This window comes from Chrysochloris asiatica, unplaced genomic scaffold (assembly GCF_000296735.1).
Source record: "Chrysochloris asiatica unplaced genomic scaffold, ChrAsi1.0 scaffold00007, whole genome shotgun sequence".
Classification (NCBI taxonomy): domain Eukaryota; kingdom Metazoa; phylum Chordata; class Mammalia; order Afrosoricida; family Chrysochloridae; genus Chrysochloris; species Chrysochloris asiatica.
The window spans coordinates 30,589,322-30,608,678 of record NW_006408525.1 but is presented as its reverse complement, the minus strand read 5'-3'; the positions used below and the strand labels follow the sequence as shown (position 1 = coordinate 30,608,678).

The 19,357-nt window shown below is 51.3% G+C and overlaps 3 protein-coding genes across 3 annotated transcripts; 1 reads left to right on the top strand and 2 right to left on the bottom strand.

The window, feature by feature from the left end:
* The first annotated feature begins 4,485 nt into the window (after positions 1–4,485).
* On the top strand, positions 4,486–11,935 carry GFAP (glial fibrillary acidic protein). The gene is made up of 9 exons (XM_006833517.1): positions 4,486–5,003; positions 5,847–5,907; positions 6,101–6,196; positions 6,948–7,109; positions 8,581–8,706; positions 8,848–9,068; positions 9,628–9,671; positions 11,061–11,146; positions 11,894–11,935. The coding sequence occupies exons 1-9, from the start codon at positions 4,543–4,545 to the stop codon at positions 11,933–11,935; spliced, it is 1,299 nt and encodes a 432-aa protein (XP_006833580.1). The 5' UTR covers positions 4,486–4,542.
* A 2,321-nt stretch (positions 11,936–14,256) lies between these two features.
* On the bottom strand, positions 14,257–15,501 carry LOC102821723 (Ig-like V-type domain-containing protein FAM187A-like). The gene has a single exon (XM_006833713.1). It carries the CDS (start codon positions 15,499–15,501, stop codon positions 14,257–14,259), a length of 1,245 nt encoding a protein of 414 aa, XP_006833776.1.
* A 967-nt stretch (positions 15,502–16,468) lies between these two features.
* Positions 16,469–19,049, bottom strand: CCDC103 (coiled-coil domain containing 103). The gene is made up of 3 exons (XM_006833516.1): positions 18,907–19,049; positions 18,042–18,174; positions 16,469–16,921 (listed from the first exon to the last, which is right to left on the bottom strand). Exons 1-3 carry the CDS (start codon positions 19,047–19,049, stop codon positions 16,469–16,471), a joined length of 729 nt encoding a protein of 242 aa, XP_006833579.1.
* Positions 19,050–19,357: the final 308 nt, after the last annotated feature.

The following is a 19,357-nucleotide window of genomic DNA, read 5'->3' as shown; positions in this document are numbered from 1 at the left end:
AGGAGGACATCATGTTTTGGTAAAGTGGAGGATCAGCGAAGTAGAGGAAGACCCCTAATGAAATGGATTGGTACAGTGGCAGCAGCAATGGCTCAAGCATAGCAACGATTGTGAGGTTGGCACAGGACTGGGCAGTGTTTTGTTCTGTTGTTCATGGGGACACTATGAGAAGGAACCCACTCAACAGCACCTAAACAACAACAACCCACACACTGGAGTCCTGGTGTAGTGCTTCAGGATAATGCACTGGACCATAAGGTCCATTTGAACCACATGGTTGGTGGTTCAAATCCATCAGCTGCTCCTTGGAAACCCTATATAAGATTACTGTGGGTTGGAACTGACTCGATGGCACTTAACAACAACCCACATGCTGCCTATGCCCCAAGCTCAGTGAAGTTGACCCAAGCTTGGCTTCAGGCCAAGTTCATCACAGACTTTACAAACATAGATGCTAATAAAGGGAAATCATCAGGCACCTGGTAATCAGAAATCTCACAGCTGTCGAGTTGATTCCAACTCATGGTGACCCTCTAGGACAGTGTAGAGCTGGCCCAAGAGGGCTTCCAAGTCTATAAATCTATGGATGCTGACTGCCCCAGCCTTCTCTCTTGGAGTGGCTGGTAGGTTCAAACCACTGACCTTTTAGGAAACAGCCAAATATTGTATCTACAGCACCAGCAGGGTTCCTTAGTGCATGGCAAGTGTTAAGCTGTGGTTTATTAAAGGAGCCCTGATGATGTCATGGTTAAGGGCTCTGCTGTTCACCAGGAAGGTTCATCAGTGGTTCCATGGCAGAAAAAGACCTGCAGATCTGCTCCAGTGAAGGTCACCAACCTAACCACTGCCATCGAGTCACGGTTTCCAAGGCTGTAAGTCTTTATGGGAGCAGAATGGCTCCTCTTTCTCCCTCAGAGTGGCTGGTGGGTTTGAACTGCTGACCTTGCAGTTAGCAGTTCAGTGCTTATCCTACAGTGCCATCATATCTCCTCCAGTAAACATCAGCATTGAAAACCTCATAAGGCGATTCTATTCTGTCACATGGGGTCACTAAGAGTGAATCGAATCGACAGCACCCAATGACAACTTATTAAGCACCTGTTATGTCTGACTTTCACTAACTTAAATCTCACAATGGACTTGAAAGTAGGCATGATGACTCCCCATTTGACTGATGTATGAAAGAAGATGCAAAAAAGATCCCTGAAGTTGCCCAACTCATACAATGATAGAGTGGCCAAGGTCTTGCTGCGGCACTGTAGAATAAACACTGGACAGCAATGTCAATTTGAACCACAAGGTCGGTGGTTCAAATCCACTAGTTGTTCGTTGGAGCTCCTATACAGGGTCGCTATGAGTTGGAACCGACTCAATTAACACCTAACAACAACAACATAATAGAAAGTGATCCATCTGGGTGATCCAGATACGAGCTTTAGGCTTTCTCCCTGCCTGTGACCTGGCTGTGACCCCCCTGGCAATTTGGACCTGGGCAGCTGAGCACCGCCACCTAGTGGCCATGAGGGCTCAGCTCCCCAACACCGGCGTGGACCCAGTGGTTGCCAAAGGGTCATCAAGAGAGAATTTTGTGTGCGGGGGCGAGGTTAGATGTGGCATTGATGGGTCCCAGGAGGCATCTGGATTTTTCCCTAGACAGGAGAGCATCCTCAAAGATTCTGACAAGGGGAGGTTCATGAAGTGGGAGGTCATCTTGTCCCCATCTTGGCTTGAAGCCTGGAGCAGTGTGGTTGAATGCCCTGTGGCGAAGTGTTCAGCCATCCTCTCTCCCCGGCCAGAAGCGTTCTGCTGTCAGGCTAGGGTATAGCCTGAGGCTTCGGATGTTGGGACCTGAGGTTGGGAAATCAGGAGGAGGTGTAGCATAGGATGGGTCTGAGGCAGGCTAGGAGGACAGTTAGGGGCCAAGAGGACTGAGGATCTGCCTATCCCAGCTGGTTGTGTTTGACTGGGGCAAATGAGCATCACTGTATGGTTGACAACAGAGAGAGGGGAGGTAATTGTCCACCAATAGAGCTTGGTTAAATTAATGCACACAGTGGAAATCCACGCAGCTGTTAAAATGATGATGTAGATACATATTTATTGATATGGAAAGATGTTCACAACATATTGTCGAGTGGAAAATGCAAATTGCAAAATAATTTGTACAACATGAGTCCACTTAAAAAAAAACACACTGTCTATATGTATGGGGAGAAATCTGGTAATGTTTATCTCCAGGTGGTGAAATCATGGCTAATTAAAATTTGTTGTGCTTATCTTTCTTTATCTTTTAATTTTTCTACAATCAATGTGTAATAAAAATGATGAAAGTTTGGAAAAATCACTACCATCAAGTCTGTTGGCCTCTTTGCTTCTCTATTCCCAAAAACTTTGAATAGTTAAAGGTTAAGTGTTGGGCTAGATCTAGGGATGGAGAATAGGGCCAGAGAACCTGAGTTCTGAAACAAGGGCTCTAGCAGATGGATAAAGGGGGTGAGATCTAGGGATCCCATTATCTGGTGCTGACTGAACCCGGCTGCTTTAGAGTTGGCTCCAATTCATGGCAACCCCATGTGTGTCAGAATAGAACTGTGCTCCACAGTGTTTTCAATGGCTACTCTTTCAGAAGTACATTGCTTGGTCCTTCTTCTGAGCCCCCTCTGGGTGTATTCAAACCACCAACCTTTTAGTTAGAAGCAGAGTCTGTTACCCATTTGCAGCACCCTGAGATTCTGTGTCTCATAATAAAGGTACTATTCACCTAGCTTCTCTGACAACTTCCTCCTTTGTTACAACTTTTCTCTCCAGAGTTGCTTTACACTAATTTCCACTAGACTGTGACTTGCCCAGCAACCAGGAAGAGCAGGCCACTCTTCTAGCCACAGAGTTGGGACAAGACTCTGTAATCCAAGGGTTCATCCTCAGTCCTGTTCTGTCTCTAAAGTCTCCGTCCCCAACACTCCAAGACAGCAGGATGAAAGGTCTCTAGGTGTCCCTGCATCACGAGTCCCTTGCCCATGTTATTGGTGAAGACTCAGAATTAGTTGTGCTGGAGACTTGGGCAGTCTCATCTCTGCCCCTCAGAGCTAGGACTCCTGGAAGAAGCCTCAAGTGTGACCCCAGCAGGCAGCAAATAACATACCCGAGTAAAGAGCATGTCCTCACCGGGGCTCAGGGGCCTGAAATGGTTGTACACTGGGGAGGGGCGGCCAGTCAGGCCTGTCTGCCAAGTTAGAGACCTGGCAGTGTTGCGTTAGCTGCCCCCTAGAGCTTTCCCCTTAGGCCCACCAGATGACTCACCTTGGCACAGGCACAATGGGGTGGGAACAGAGCCTGCTTCCCACTGCACTCAGCCCCCCTCAAATGCTTTCCGAGAAGCCCATTGAGCAGGGGGCTCAGGCCACGCCCTGGCCCGACAGCTTGGCTTCTTGAGATAAAAGCAGCACAGTCTCCTGGGGGCTGCCCTCGCGCCTTGTTGCCCTCACGGGTGGTGGAGAACAAGGCTCCTTTCAGCAAATGCCTGGGGAGAGGGCTGGGCGTCCCAGGCATGGGCAGTGTGCTGCTGCCCTCCTCCCATAGGTCCAAGGACATGGGCCGGTATGAGGCTGGGTGGGGCCAGAGTGGAGGGGTGAACAGGCTCCTGGTCTGGACCCAGTGGCTCCCAAGTTGCCAAAACCACCCATCCCGAGATGGTTTTCCCATCTTCCCAGCCTGATGTGTGGGAACTGTAAAGAGATAAATCTCCAGGAGGCAAGTGAGGGGGTGGCCAGGGAAACGGGGCATCACAACAACAGAATGTGAGCAGGGACAGCCAGCTCATTCATAACTGCTTAGTGAAGCTGTCAAGGCCTGGCTTGGGAAGGGGATGCAGAGAGGAGATAACAGTGGCTCCAGAGTGACCCCAGTATAGTGTTGGTCCCTCTTCCCTACAGAGACATCCCCAAAGCTTCCTCTATCATTCCCAGATTGCCAGATAGAGAGGCTCAACTGATCCTCCAGCCAGAGAGCTGGTGTCCCATCCAGCCCCAATCCCAGAACTCCAGAGAAGGCTACTGAAGCTGGAATAGGGGACATCTGTCTCCAGAGGGTATCCAGGAAGCTGCTAGGTTTACTCTTCACCAAATTCCCAGCATCCAGGAGGCACTTAATGAAGGGGTGCCCAGTAAGGGGTGACTGGGGAATGGCACTTGTTGCAAGGCAGGTCAGAAGTCATCTGATCCAGCCCCTGCTTGGTCCACCTTCCTAGAAAAGGGGCCTCCTTGTCCAGTGGTTAGGACCCCAGACCCAGCATCCGGCCCCAGACACCACCCATCAAACCCTTGTCTGCAGTCCTAGAGGAGGCTGGCATGTCCAGGAAGCACTGCCTCTGGGCACAGTGACCTCGGTGGGGTGACAAAAGTTCTGCTCATGGTTGGGCTGCGGTCCAACCCCACCCCCTCAGGCCATGCCAGGCAGCGTTGCCGGAGCAGCCTGGGCAATGCCAGGCCAGTCCACTCCTCTATAAAGCCCACAGATGCTAGGAGCTGCCAGAGCTTAGCCTGGATGGAGCGGAGACGCATTACCTCAGCGGCTCGCCGCTCCTATGTCTCTTCCTCAGAGACAGTGATGGGGGGCCTGGGTCCCAGCCGCCGCCTGGGACCTGGCACCCGTCTTTCCCTAGCTCGAATGCCCCCTCCACTCCCAGTCCGGGTGGACTTCTCCCTGGCCGGGGCACTCAATGCTGGCTTCAAGGAGACAAGGACCAGTGAGCGGGCAGAGATGATGGAGCTCAATGACCGCTTTGCCAGCTACATCGAGAAGGTGCGCTTCCTCGAGCAGCAGAACAAGGCACTGGCTGCTGAGCTGAACCAGCTCAGGGCCAAGGAGCCTACCAAGCTGGCTGATGTCTACCAGGCAGAGCTGCGCGAACTACGGCTGCGGCTCGATCAGCTCACCGCCAACAGCACCAGGCTTGAGGTGGAAAGAGACAACCTGGCCCAGGACCTGGGCATCCTGCGGCAGAAGTGAGGAGGGGTATCCAGGAGAGGGATTCCTGAGTAGGGTGCTGAGCTCCCAGGAGGGCCTGTAAGGGTCTCAGGACACAAGATCCTGCTTCCATGTCCTCACCTCTGGAACATGAAGGAAATCCTTTCTTCCCCAAACAAAGGGAGGGACCGGGAAAAGGCCCAAAGTCGCAGGAGACTTGAGTCCCAAAGGCCTCAGGACCTCCAACCAGGGGGAGTCTGCACAGATGGGGTCATTGGGTTTCCATCCATAGCTGGGCCTGGTGACCACAGGGAGGGAGTTCACCTTTCCTGAGCCAGGGTCTGTCTAAAAGAGGAAGTAAAAGAGGAGAAGGTGGGCATCTACAAGGATGACTTGAAGGGAGAAAAGCAGGCAGGCCTGGGTTCAAAGCACACTGCTTGTAACCAGTTCGTGACCTTTAAGCACGCTACCTCAACCTGTGCAGCCTTGATGTGGGTCATAATAAAACCTATTTCAGGAGGTAGCTGGCCAGGATCGGAGGAGCCCCCAGGGACGTGGTGCTTTGTTGAGCTGACAGAGCAAGACAGACGGGCTGCAAGTGCAGGAGGAGTGTGTATGTGTGTGTGTGTGCATGTGTGTGTGCATGTGGCCACGCACGGTGTCTTGGAAGCACCTGTTTGAGCAGGCGCAGGTGCACCAGTCCTGATAAGGTAATGAGTTAAAGCAAAGGCCCTCGACTGTTCACCCTCCCAGCCAAGGCCTCTGTCTAGGACCACTCTGTCCCTAGCTCTCCTGCCACTCTACCAGTCCTGGGAGCCTGGGGAAGGACTCAAGAGTCCTCAGAAGAGTTTGGCCCCAGGAATGTGTCTCCCCCACACCAGGCTCCAAGATGAAACCAACCTGAGGCTGGAGGCAGAGAACAACCTGGCCACCTACCGACAGGTCAGGGAGATAAAGGGGTGGGGCCAGGAGGAGGGAAAGGCATGAAGGCAGTCTACCCCAATAGAGACCCCTGCCCAGTCCAGCCCTCTAGAACAATGTGCTGCTCCCCACTGGTCCCAGAAGAAAGGATAAACAAGGTTGGGGAATGAAGAGTCTGGGGTCAGAGTGGCTCTTGGCTGTCTCCTCACTCAAGGAGGCAGATGAAGCCACTCTGGGCCGGTTAGATCTGGAGAGGAAGATTGAGTCTCTGGAGGAGGAGATCCGGTTCCTGAGGAAGATCCATGAGGAGGTAAGGATGGGACAGAGGGAAGAGAGTCCAAGACAGAGAATGAAACAGAGAGAGACTGAGAGACACTCTGAAACAGACAAAGAGTGAAAGAGAGAAACCGATAGAGATTGGCTGACAGAGAGTGAGACTGAGAGAAGAGAGTGAGACAGACGCAGAGAGAGACTGAGGGAGGCAGAGGCAAGAGAGTATCCGGATCCCTGGTAAAACGCACGCACGCACACACACATCACCACCCCATTAATGGAGTGTTACAATGGACCCCATTGCTTCGGTTTGTTTTTTCCATAATAACGCAATGATGTAGGAGCCATTCCAGTATCATCCCTACTTCACAGATTCACTGAGGCCCAGAGAGGTTATGGCACCTGCCAGTCACACAGCTAAGTCTGATTCCACCCACTTTGCCATCTGTCACCCTTAAAATGAGAGCCACTCCTCAGATCATAGATTCAGGATCCATGGCCTCATGGATCCAGGAACCATGGACACACCCACTGAAGCAATATTGTCATATCCCCTAAAAACCACGGACACACCCCCAGACAGCAATATTGTCATATCCCCTAAACACCGTGGGCACACTTCCCGTGTTGGCTCCCACCTCTCCAGCTCTAGGAGGAGGAGCCCTGCCTACCTTAGCCTGGACCATGCCACTTCCTCCCATTAGGGCCACTCAGCCAGTGACCATGTCCTAGTGGAAGGCTGTGGTCTAGGCCCTGAGCCCTGGGACTCCTTCTCTCACCCTGGTCAGGAGGTGCAAGAGCTCCAGGAGCAGCTGGCCCGGCAACAGGTCCATGTGGAATTGGACATGGCAAAGCCAGACCTCACAGCAGCCCTGAAAGAGATCCGCACGCAGTATGAGGCAGTGGCGTCCAGCAACATGCATGAGGCGGAGGAGTGGTACCGGTCCAAGGTAGTCTGACTGTGGGCGAGCCTGCCTCCTCCAGGAAGCCCTCCTTGCTCCATCCAAGAGAATTGGGAGGAAGGGTAGAAAAGGTGGGAGAGGATCTTTTCTGTGTTACCTACCTCCAGAGAAGTGAGGAGACTTGTCCAGGGCAACACAAACACTGTTATCTCCAACAAGGACTTAAGTATGATTGTGTGCCAGCTCCTGTTCTAAATCCTTTACATGGATTATCTTACTCTGGAGTAAGTACTGATCTTTGATAAGGAGCTCTGATAGCATAGTGCTTATGAGTCGGGCTGCTAACCTCAAGGTCAGTAGTTTGAAACTACCAGCCGTTCCGCAAGAGAAAGATAAGCCTTTCTGCTCCTGTAAAGACTCTATGCAGGATTTGTATGGGTCAGAACTGACTCCACAACATATAACCACCACCACTGTTCTTTGACAGGTGAGAAGTCCAGAGAACTTGAGTAATTTGCCCAAAGTCACACAGCTCCTAAGTAGTAGAGCTGGATTTCTAACGCCAGCCCATCTCACTCTGAAGCCTGATACCATTCTTGATCCCTCCACCAGCCTGTGTCCTGCATTACTGTATATCCGAGTGCAAGGCAGGGCCCAGGATACAGAGAGGTGTCTGACCGAGGAGATCACCCAAGCAAGCACCTGCCTCCACACATCTGAAGTCCTAAGGCATCCACAGAGAACAGCACCAGAGAGAACTTACGAATGCAGTTCCTGGATCAGGGAAGATGTCATAGAAGGAGGCATTTGGGCTGAGCAGGACAGACAGGCTATGGGCAAGCAAATGAGGAAGGAAGGGGCTTTTCAAGTGGAGGTCACAGCCGGAGCAGAGACAAGGGCCCTGAAATATGGCCCATAGTGCCAAGCTGAGAAGTGTAGACAGCTGAAACCAGTAGTGCTTCTGAGGAGAGGAGAGGCTGGAGCTAGGAGGCTGTCGAGTTGGCTCTGACTCCCTGAGACCCTATAGGAAGGACAGAGTACTGCACCACAGGATTTCCAAGACTGTAAATCTTTATGGATGCAGACAGCCTCAACTTTCTCCAGCAGAGCCGCTGGTGGGTTTGAATCGCCAACCTGGGATTAGCAGCCCAACACTTAACCCACTGTGCCACCAGGGATCCTTCGGGATGGAATAGAGAGGTTTCTTAGAATCCAGGACTATGATGGGCAAGTCCCAGTGTGGCGCTGTGATAAAGCACTGGGCCGCAGGGTTGGTTTGAACCACGAAGTTGATGGTTGAAAGTCACCAGTTGCTCCTTGGAAACTATACAGGGTTGCTATGAGTCGGAAACCACTCGAAGGCACTTAACAACAAAAATGGTGGGGGGCAACGACGTTCAGTTGGGTACTAGTGTAAAAGTTTCTTGGCCATCAAGTTCTCGCGATATGCGTGCGCCCCGTTCGGTCCCTTGGCCCCAGTCCCCTTCCCCTGCCCAGCTTAAGGCGCTCTCCCGTCTAGTTTGCAGACCTGACAGACGCTGCCGCCCGCAACTCTGAGCTGCTCCGCCAGGCCAAACACGAGGCCAACGATTACAGACGCCAGCTGCAGGCCTTAACCTGCGACCTGGAGTCCCTGCGCGGCACAGTGAGCACCGACAGGACCAGTTGGTGTGGACAAGCTAGGAGGCTCGCCCAGGGCCGAGCCTCCTCTCCACTATGGGGTGGGGCAGGGGCGGGGTCTGGAGCTCTGGCGGGGCCTGAAGGATTCGCCGGCTCCACCCCACAGAACGAGTCCCTGGAGAGACAGATGCGGGAGCAGGAGGAGCGCCATGTGCGGGAGGTGGCCAGTTATCAGGAGGCGCTGACCCGAATGGAGGAGGATAGGCAGAGCCTCAAGGACGAGATGGCCCGCCACTTGCAGGAGTACCAGGAGCTGCTCAACGTCAAGCTGGCCCTGGACATCGAGATCGCCACTTACAGGAAGCTGCTAGAGGGCGAGGAGAACCGGTGAGCCCTGCCCACAGCCCTAGGGCATCCCAATGCTATTGCTTGCTGCCCCTAGGGAGAATCAGCCTTGCTCTCTTCAGGGGCTTTGTCGTATTCAGCCTGTGTCCAGCTCCCTCTTATCTTAGAGTCCAGAACTGTGCTGGCCTAACACAGAGAAGGTACTTTAAAAATGTTTGATGAATGAATGGGTTCCATTCAACCAATATTGATTAAATCCCACCGCCAAGGACTTGGATCAACTTAAAGGCTCACCCCCTACGCCTCCCCCAAACAAAGATTGGGCTTCTTTGATCCAGACCTATCTCTTCTGCCTCCTTAGAGCATTCTTCATTACTCTACTGTCTCCTCGGTCACTGTCTGTGCACCACTCTCCTTGGGACAGAAATGGTCCCCTTGCAGATAAAACCATAGCCTCTCACAAACATCTGGAGTCCCTGAAAGCACCTTCACTGCTGGGGAGAGCTAGGGCATGGGGTTGGCCTTTCCTGGCAAGCTAATGGCCTCAAGGCTATCGTGATGACCCTGGACCAGGACCCATTTATTTCCCTCTGTCTTTCAGCATCACCATTCCTGTACAGACCTTCTCCAACCTGCAAATCAGAGGTCAGTGGAGCAGGGCCTTGTGGGAAGGGTGTTGGACGCCTATCTCCTCCCCTAGTCTGTGGGCTGCTGCTTTGGCTTGGGGCCAAGGACCAAGGCAGAGAGGTCTGGACCTCTCTTTGGGGGCTTCATGATGCACTGCAATGCTGCTAACCAGATCTCACCCTCCCACACCCTTCCCAGTGAGGCTTCCAGCCACACCTGGCCTGCTCTGGCTTGTGCCCCACTCTCCATCCTTGCATGCACCCCATTCCACTGCAGAATAGGGCAGAGGGGCTCAACCTCTGCCCTGTTGACAGGTCCCTAAGCAAGTTCTGCCTGTCTGTTTTATGATTTTGTTTTTTTCACTGCTTGTCACTACAGGGGACAAAAGCACCAGAGAAGGGGAAGGTCACAAGGTCACAAGACATCTCAAAAGGCTTACAATACAAGTTATCCCAATAGAGATGCAGCAGATTGTAAACGGAGCCTTGCAGGCTCTAGGTTAGCTGCTTGCTTTCCGCTTGACCAGGCAGTGAGCCTCACTAAAGATTACTTCTCTGGGCCTCTTGGCCTCCCTCCTCTCAGCATCCCCAGAAGGGTCAGGACTTTGTCATTTTCCAGCAACTGCAGTGCCCAACACAGGAGAGTGTATGTGGGCTAAACAATCCGAGTTGGCGAGTGCTAACCATGGTGTGTCCTTGGGTGCTCAGAACAGAGGCTCTGAGGCCAGCCTCGGCCTCACCTCATCCCTGTCTCGCAGGGAAAGCCCGTTGGATCTGTGGGATTCCTTGGTCCTCGAGGCTCTATTGCTCAGCTCATTGCTGATTCAGCCCGGAGGATTATTTCCTCCTAAACTGCTACTCTTGTAGTGAATAAAGTTTTATGTTCTCTGTTCTTCGTTTTAAATAGGAGTAACTGGGACATGTTATATTTTTCTGAGGTTGATGGGGGAGGACACAGTTACTTTTTACTTGTTGTTGTTGCTAAGTGCAATTGAATCAGTTCTGACTCATGATGACTCTGTATAGGGTTTCCAAGGATAGGAGGAAATTTTCTTCTTGTGCGCTAAAAAATTAAGGAACACTTGACATGCATGTCTCAGGGCTTAGTTCAAAAGGGTTAACCAAGCTGACCAGGTAGAGGTAATATTGCCAGATGCCAGGTGGTAAAGGTCACTAGGCAAATAAGTGGCAAGAAGAAATAGGAAAGGGGACAGGCAAGGGACTCACATGCATTGAGCACTATTTGTCCCAGGTGCTTAACCTATGTTAGAAGTGCTCGGCCACTTCCTGCCTAGTTGGATGGGCTCTTGCACTCAGGATTGGGGGTGTGTGACAGAGAGGCCAGTGGTGGGAAGGGATGCCTAGTCCCCAAGAGCCCATGGGAGGCCTCCTGTCCTCATGCCTGCAGAAACCAGCCTGGACACCAAATCCGTGTCTGAAGGCCACCTCAAGAGGAACATCGTGGTGAAGACTGTGGAGATGCGGGATGGAGAGGTGAGGATTCGGAGGCCACTCTTGGGCACAGCCTGGGATTGGCCCACAGAAAAGCCTTGAGGATGCTCAGGAGCTCTGCAGGGAGTTGGGTCTAACTCCATTCTAAGGGGTGCCTGCGTGCCTATGCCATGACGTGGGGTGCTAGCTCAGGATTTCACCCTTTCCTACCCTCAAACTCAGGAAAGAAAGTTATGGCTTTCGGTTTCACCTACAACAGTTGGGAAGTGGGAGGGCTTTCAATGTCCCCCTTGGTTAAAGGAACCTGTCAGAGAGGTGAGGAGGAGAGATTTGCATTAGTCTGTTCCCATTCTGTTCCCACCATTCCCCATTCCCACCAGCAAAAAAAAAATATATCTATCTAGTCTTATGCCATTAGCTTACCAGGGAGTCCTGGTACGGTGCTGTAGGATAAAGCACTGAACCACAAGGTTAGTTTGAACCACAGGGTCAGTGGTTTAAACTCACCAGCTGCTCCTTGGAAACCCTATGCAGAGTTGCTGTGAGTTGGAACTGACCCAACAGCACTTAACAACAACATTAACTTACCAGCTGCCTGGTATATGTATAAATGCTTTACAAGCATCGTATCATTGCTTCTTTGACTCTGGTTATTATCCTAGAAAAGAAAGCTCCAGGGAGGTTGGGGACTTGCCCAAGGTTACACCTCCTAGCGACAGACAGTGGGCTAGCCTGGGCTCTATGTGAGTTCCTAACTATTGTACTGTGCACCTTCCCTGTCCCTTGCAGGTCATCAAGGAGTCCAAGCAGGAGCACAAGGACATGATGTAACACAGGCCCACCTCCTGGGGGCCTGCAGCAGGAGGCAGGCTAGCTGCCCCTCCTATGATAGCTAGTCTCCCCAGACCTGACTTCCCATCCTCTTTGCTAGCTTGCTGCCCTAGGCCCTATCAACGTTAGACATGCCAGATAGCACCCAATAAGCAGCCCCCACTAACAGCACTCACTTACTCACCCTAAGGGTGTGGCCAGCAGCTTGATTTAAAATTGGGAGGGGAGAAGCTGGAGAGAGCCAGGGGAACCTGATAAATCACACCCCATATCCTCAACCCTTGTTGTTATGGTAACTGATGTCAGAGCCTGTCTCCACAAGTGCCTAGGAACTGGGTCTCTGAGTTTCCTCGGGCTGCTAGAGGAAAACTGAGACTCTGAGGCAGGATAAGGGGGTCCCCACAGGCAAGGAAGCCCTCGCCGGAGACTTCTAGCCTGATGCTGGCCAGCCTGAGAGTAGATAGACAAGTCTTGTCACCTGGTGTGGTCACCAGACAGAATTTACAGCTGGCCTGGGTCCCAGAGGGCTCCCGAGTGGTGACTTGAATGTCTTGGCCCCAAAGAGCCACCATCCAGGGAACCACCCTGTGGGATCCTGAGGGTTTGTGGGAGCTTGTTTCCCAGCACTCGAGGGATGGATGATAGTGTAAGTGGAGAGGGAAGTGGTGGGGCAGGAAGGAGTACTGGGAGAGCTGCCCCTAGCCCTGAGTAGAGAGGACAAGCACCCCCTACAGATTGGAGGGAGTGCTGATGGGTATGGTGGGGGGCTGTGGGCAACACTGACTTCTGGGTCATGGAAATCAAGAAGATGCTGCTGAAACAGAACAGGGTGGGGTGGGGTGGGGACACAGCTTTGTTCTAGTTCCAAAGGCCTCTTCCTTTCTAGTCCCTGTCCGTCCAGGCCCCTGAGCCCCTGGGACTGCTACCTCCTGATTCTAGTAAATGCTGCTGACTGAAGCCATCCCACGCATCTGACTCTGTCCCGTAGGACCAGCTGCTTTTCCCTCAGCCAGGGGCCCCAGCCAGGGCCTCCACTCACACACAAAATATACTCCTGTATTTTAGGCAGCATCATATCTTACAAGCCTCAAACTTCAGGCACAAGTCTAGAGAAGGGCCGCTCCAGGCACACACTTCTACCCACAGCACTGCTCTGCCAGTGAGGAGCCCAGAAGTGGGGTCCCCTCTCCACCCTAAAGCCAAAAGCCCTGTTTCCCTTGGTGCTCTCTCCTCTCCACCCCTCTGGCCACTGGCTACTGTTCACCTTTGGGGTACTGCTGCTGCCTAGTCATGGAGGAGAAAATAAAGACAAACGCTATATAGCCTTCCCCAGAGTGGACTTGGATCTCTCAGAGATGGAGGGCTGGGGGATGACATGGTTTCAGATAAGGCCCAGCTTGCTTATCACTGATCATCTTGGGATGTTCCAGCCCCATCCCTGCCCCAAGACCACCATAGCAGCATCCCTCTCTCTCTTCTTACTCCCAAGACCCATCCTGGGCAATCTCAGGTAAGCTCTGAATTTGATCCCACATTCATCGCCCATTTCTCCCATACCGCCAGTTGTCAGTTGTGAGGATGGCACAGGACTGGCTAGTGTTTCGTTCTGTTGTGTACAGAGTCACTATGAGTAGGAACCAACTGGATAGCACCCAATCACAACAACCCGTTTGCCACTGAGTGCGCCCTGACTCATGCCGACCCCACGTGTGGAGAGTGGAACTGTGCTCTATCAGCTTGTCCATGGTTGATTTTTCAAAAATTGATCCTAAGACCTTTCTTCCTTGGGCTGGACTTGAACCTCTAACCTTGCAGTTAGCAGCTGAGCACTTTATCCCAAACCTTCAATTTCTTCCTGCCAGTCCAGGACAAAGCTGGAGAGTAAGCCAAAGGGGACAGAGACTAGAATCCCACTGTTTTCTTCTGTCTTCTTGCTATTCCAAGTTCAATCAGTGCCCGTTTAGCAATCTTCAAAGGCAAGAAGGTAAAAGTACCTCAAACACTATTCAATACACGTAGGCTGTTAGCTAAATACTAGGTTCATTTCTTTTTGTCTGAGTGTAAGCCGGAAAACATGTGGACCCTGGCTACCTCCATCCAGCATGACCCGAGTCCCCAAATGCCCACCAGCCACTGGCTTCTCCACTTCTCAGACCAGACTCTCAGCCCCACCCATGAAAATGAGGTGCAGGTTGTAAAACAGATTTGTCCACACCTCCTTGCCACATGTCCCAGCCCAGGATGCCCACTCGGAGGCATCTGGTATCATTTCAGAAATGCATTTAGGCACAACTGATCTTCAGGGCTGGGGAGAAGAAAACCTAGGGGGAGAAGTTGGGACAACAGCGAAATACGTAACAGCAGCAACGGAAGAGGTGAATAGACACAAAGACTGCTGTGATAAGCAGGTAGCCTATCAGGGTGAGCTGGAGGACAGAGCGAGTCTCCGGGTCTGAGAAGGAGACATGGTAATGGCCACGGGATTTCACAGCCAGCCGGAACCCGGCGATCTGCACTCCCTGCCGCCAACAATAGTAGATGCCTCGGTCACTCAGCTGGGTGAAACGGATGTGGAGCTGGTTGCCATGGTCAATGAACACCCGCATAGACCTGTTGACGCCCTTCAGATAGTGTGTGCGGTATAGGTGCTGGCCGTCTTTGTCCCAAGCCACAGCATGCTCTGGCCGGGCACCAGGGCAGGAGATGATGAGTCCATGCCCCAGCCTCTGCTGGTGGAACTGAATGGGCACCTGGGGCACCCAGGGCCGGCTGCCCACTTTAGACACGTAGTTGAAAATGGCCAGCAGGCCCTCGCGGATCGTCTTCCTCTTCTCACAGGACACTATGCAGCTCCGAACCAGCAGCTCAGGTGTGTGGGCCCTGGCTATGGTCCACAGTTTCTTTGGCACAGCCTGCGAACCACAGGACACCACATTGGGCAGCGTCTTGCGGTAACGTGGGGAGAGGCCTGGGCTCTGTAGGTAGCAGAGGCCAATGCGCCACTGCTCCCCACGTACCCCACAGCGATCACAGGGGGTCCACTCCCAGAAAGTAGTGAAGACATGGAGGTCCCCATGGTACTCATCTTCAAAGGGCTCTTGGTCCTCATCCTGGAAGGTGGCCACCATCCCTTCATTACTCTGGATGTCCACGTCATAGGCATAAAAGTAGTCCCCCTTACGGGAGCCACAAAAATACAAGCCTGAGTCCTCGGGCTGGGCCCGGAAAACCAGCAGGCTGAACATGCGGATACTAAAGCGGACTAGCATGTCACTCCCCACGCGCACGTGAGCCGCCTCCGTCAGCACCCGCCCATCAAAGTCAGTCAGCACTTTGGTGTGGCTGCTGCCTAGGTGCTTCTGGTAGTACCAGACCACAGCTGATACCTCCTCAGGCTTGCAGTGGCAAGGAAGCTCAAAGCTCATATCGGCCAGGTAAGCTGCATTGTCAAACATCAAGAAAGCTGGGCAAGGAGTTTTCTGAAAAATGTTCTCCTTCTCTACAATTTCAAAGCTCTGGAGACTGCCCCACACCCACAGGAGCACAGTGGTGTGGGCCAGGTTCATGTTAGCAGGAGAGAAGGGTCAGAGGCAAAACCAAGGCAGGAAGGTTGTCAGGACTCCTGAAATTCACTTCCAGGAAGAGGAGTCTCTGAGGAAAGGACTGAGCATCCAAGAAAGCAAGCAATAATAGTCTGCAGAAGCTGCCAAAGGTAAACAATTTATTTCCAGTTGACGTTCTAGATGCCCTTCTAATGTTCCATACCCATTCTCATGGGAAAACCATTCTAGAACCTAGCCCTCACTTCCCTTTCTAGAACACTGGCACTCACCCAAGAATGGGTGAGGGAAGACTAGAATGAGAAGCAAGGGTTGAGGAAGTAAGACCGAGAAATCTCTGCCCACTCTTCCAGGCCCTGGTCACCTGCCTGGTAGAAAAAGTCTTCCCTTTTTGTTCATTCAGGAAATGGAGGAAACTGTTCTGCCTGCTTGTCTAACCATCGGAAGCAGCCTGGGAGGCTAGCCAGGCGTGAACTAGTAACTTGGGGCCTTCCCAGCAGCCTGTACAGGAACTCAGTCCATGTCGAAAACTGCTGCACCCCAATGAAGTAGCATTTGATCATTTATTGATAAACGTCCATTCACTGATCTGAGGTTGCAAACATTGTTATCGAGACCTGTGGAGATCAGTACTTACTTACCATGGAAGATGAAAGGCTTTGCTTTTATTTTCCTTGGAGTGGAGGGTATAAATGTAGACAGCATTTGGTTGGGCACACACCCATCAGAACCAGAGGGATAAGGGCTTGGCCAGCTCTAAGGCTGCTATCTAAAGGTAGGAAGCCAAACTGCTTTCAACTTCTTGGGTCCTGACTGCCCCCGTAGCCACCGAGGGGTTGGCAAAGTGGGGAAAGCTCAATTCCTGCTTTGCTCTGAACATTCCAAGTTGAAAAGACAATCAGGTATGGGCCCCCAAGACAACAAAAGAGGCCTCCAGTGGCCACTGGGGGCCTCTGAGGACGGGCGGTCCTAATCAGTTCACTTGGTACCGCCCTCGCAGCTCTTGCAGAAGCCTCTTCCCCTCCTGGGCCTCCCCAGGCTGTGTCTCCAGACCCTGCTCCTCCTGGCTGAGCCCCTCCTTCATGGGCCTGGGCGTACTCATGGTCTGCAGCTTCTGAAACAAATCTCTGCAGCCCTCTGTCTCTGCTTGGCTCAGCAGGCTCAGGTTCAAGGTAAAGCGCCTCGTGCCTGCCAGGCTGCGGAGGATCTCTAGAACAGCCCTCCAGTCAGCTGGCCTCACATGATCAGCCAGTGCCACCAGCAGCTCTCCCAGAAGTCCAAACCCCACATCCATCTGAAAGAGATGGCCCAGCCTTGGGGCCCCGAGCTGCAGCAGAGCCTGGTAGCGCTCCGGCCCACTTCGCAAGTGTCGCCGCCAATTCCGGTAGAACTCTGCCGAGGTCTCAGGCTGGAGGAGTACTTTCTCCTAGATAACCAAGGTAGAAGGAAATGGAGATCAGAGCTTTCCAGCAGCTCTAGGACCTGGAGGGCAGTCTGGAAGTTTTCATCTTTGTTCTGGTACTGTTCTCTGAGCACTGGGAAGACAGTAGTCCTGAGGGTCTCATCTCCAGAGAAGGGAGGAGGCCTTGAAGGAAAACTATGCCATTATGGGAGCTTCTCAGTTGTACTAGAATTTTCCCTCTGAAAAATGGAACATAGCCCTAGACTATGAGAGCAAGTCAGTGTTTACTCTGAGCAGGGTGGAGAAAATGATTGGAAATTTCAGGGAGAAACTTCTGAATCTGACAGGCTGGGTCTTCCGCCAATACTACCACAGGGTCATTACAAGAGGGCTTCAAAAAGTTTGTGGAAAGTCTGGGTGGGGCTGATGCGCAGAGGTCTCTTAAAAAAAAAAAAGTTTGTGGAACTATGGGATTAAAAGACAACAGAACTTTGCCACAAACTCTTTGAAGTCCCCTCGTGCTATATATAATACACACTATATATAATACTTATATAATATATAATAACAGTAAATGAACCCAAATCTGCTCAGGGAATGAAAGTCAAAGAACCAGCTGATGGGGGCTTGCCTAGCCCACCTTTCTGACCCAACTTGGCCTCACCATCTACTGGCTGACTGCTTTGTTTCTGGCACCAGAGATAGAAAGGTACTTCTCTTGGCTTGACATGAAAAATAAGGCAGATGGGGAGGGAAAATTATTCATGGGCTAGAGGGTAGACACGGGTTAACGTGGGTGATGGGGCAGGCAATATACAATAAGAGGGAAGTTGACAGAAGAAAGATGAGGGTAGCGGGAGACACAGGGAGGAATGCAAAAGTTAAAGTGTATAAAGGTAAATGCTGTTAACTGTTGGTACATGGAGGGCAATGCAATCATTGTAATGAAGCCAAGTATATGATTGGTTGAATGTAAAACTGATGATCTGCTCTGTAAACCTTCATTTAATTAACAATAAAAATTTTTTTTTAAAAAAAAACAAAGAAAAAGAAAAAGAAGGTAGAGGTATATGTTGTTAAGAGACAGGCTTGGGAGTTCAGGGCAGAACCTGCTGGGCTAAACTTTAGGCTGGGCCTTACCTACCTGGAATATTTCAGTGGCTTCATCCTGGGAGATGCTTCCCTGAGTAGAATGACAATTCCAGGGTACAGTTCTCTTCCCTCCCATCTTGTCCTTCCTCTCCAGAGGTTTCAGATGTGAAGCAAGGACAATACCCCTGTGGACAAAGGATAGAGACTGAGGGGTGGACTTAGTGCTACTACAAGTGGATATGAGGTAGCTGGACTCGGCATGATACAGACCCAGGCTGACTCTGTTAATAGCCTGTTATGGACTGAATATGTGTTGGAATCTAAACCCCAAAATATGTGTTGGAATCTAAACCCTTATACATGTGGATGTAATTCTGTTTGGAAATAGACCACATCAGTGTATGGTGTGTCCTAAACCTAACCACTTCTAGTTATAAAAAGAGATTAGACACAGAGGCAAAACACATACTCAGGAGGACAGATGCCAGATGAGCATCACCAAGGAACACAACAAAGCTGAGGCCCTGATTTGGATTTTTAGCCTCTGGAACTGTGAGAAAATAAAGATCTGTTCGTAACAGCCACTGGCTTGTAGTATTTCTATTACAGTACCCCTAGAAAAACTAAGACATAAATCAAGATGTAAAAAAGAAAAATAGTTGCTTTTTCAAAAAACTTCCTATGTGCTAGACACTGAACTAAGTGTAGACCCTAATACAGTGACTCATTTAATCACTCTCATTTTATAAATGAGGAATTGAGGCACCAAGAAATTAAATAGCATGCAGAAGATCACACAGTTAAATGGGGAGGGGGGAGATGGGATGAGGCCGGAAGTGAAGCCCAGCTTTGTCGGACCCCACCTCTGCTTTCATCCACTGTAGTTCACAGTAACAGGGAAATGGTAGTAAGCCAACCTGAACTCCTCATAAGAAGCCACCCTCTGCTCCACTGCACGTAACTTGGCAGCATTCTCTCGCTTGTACTTCTCATCTGCAGTGAGTGCAGCCTGCAGCTCTTTCTCCAAAGCCTGGAAGTTGATGATGTCATTCTTTTCCATGGTTTGTGTCTAAGAAGGCAAAGGGAGTAGACATCAGTAGAGGGTCAATATAAGGGGGAAGAGGGAGCCTCTGGATTTTTTGACCTCCAGGTCTCTAGGGGGATCTTTCATTTATCTTGAGAAGAGGGTACAAAAATCAAGGCTTTTACTTTAGCGGAGAGCAGTTGCACAGTGGGAATTTGCACAAGACCTATAGTCATGAAAAAGAGAATAAGGTAAAGGTGGACGTTTTGTAGCAAAAGGAGGGGAGTGATTGACTTTGCAATCCAGGAGCGGAGGTCCCTGGAACCATCAAGCGAGAAGAGCAG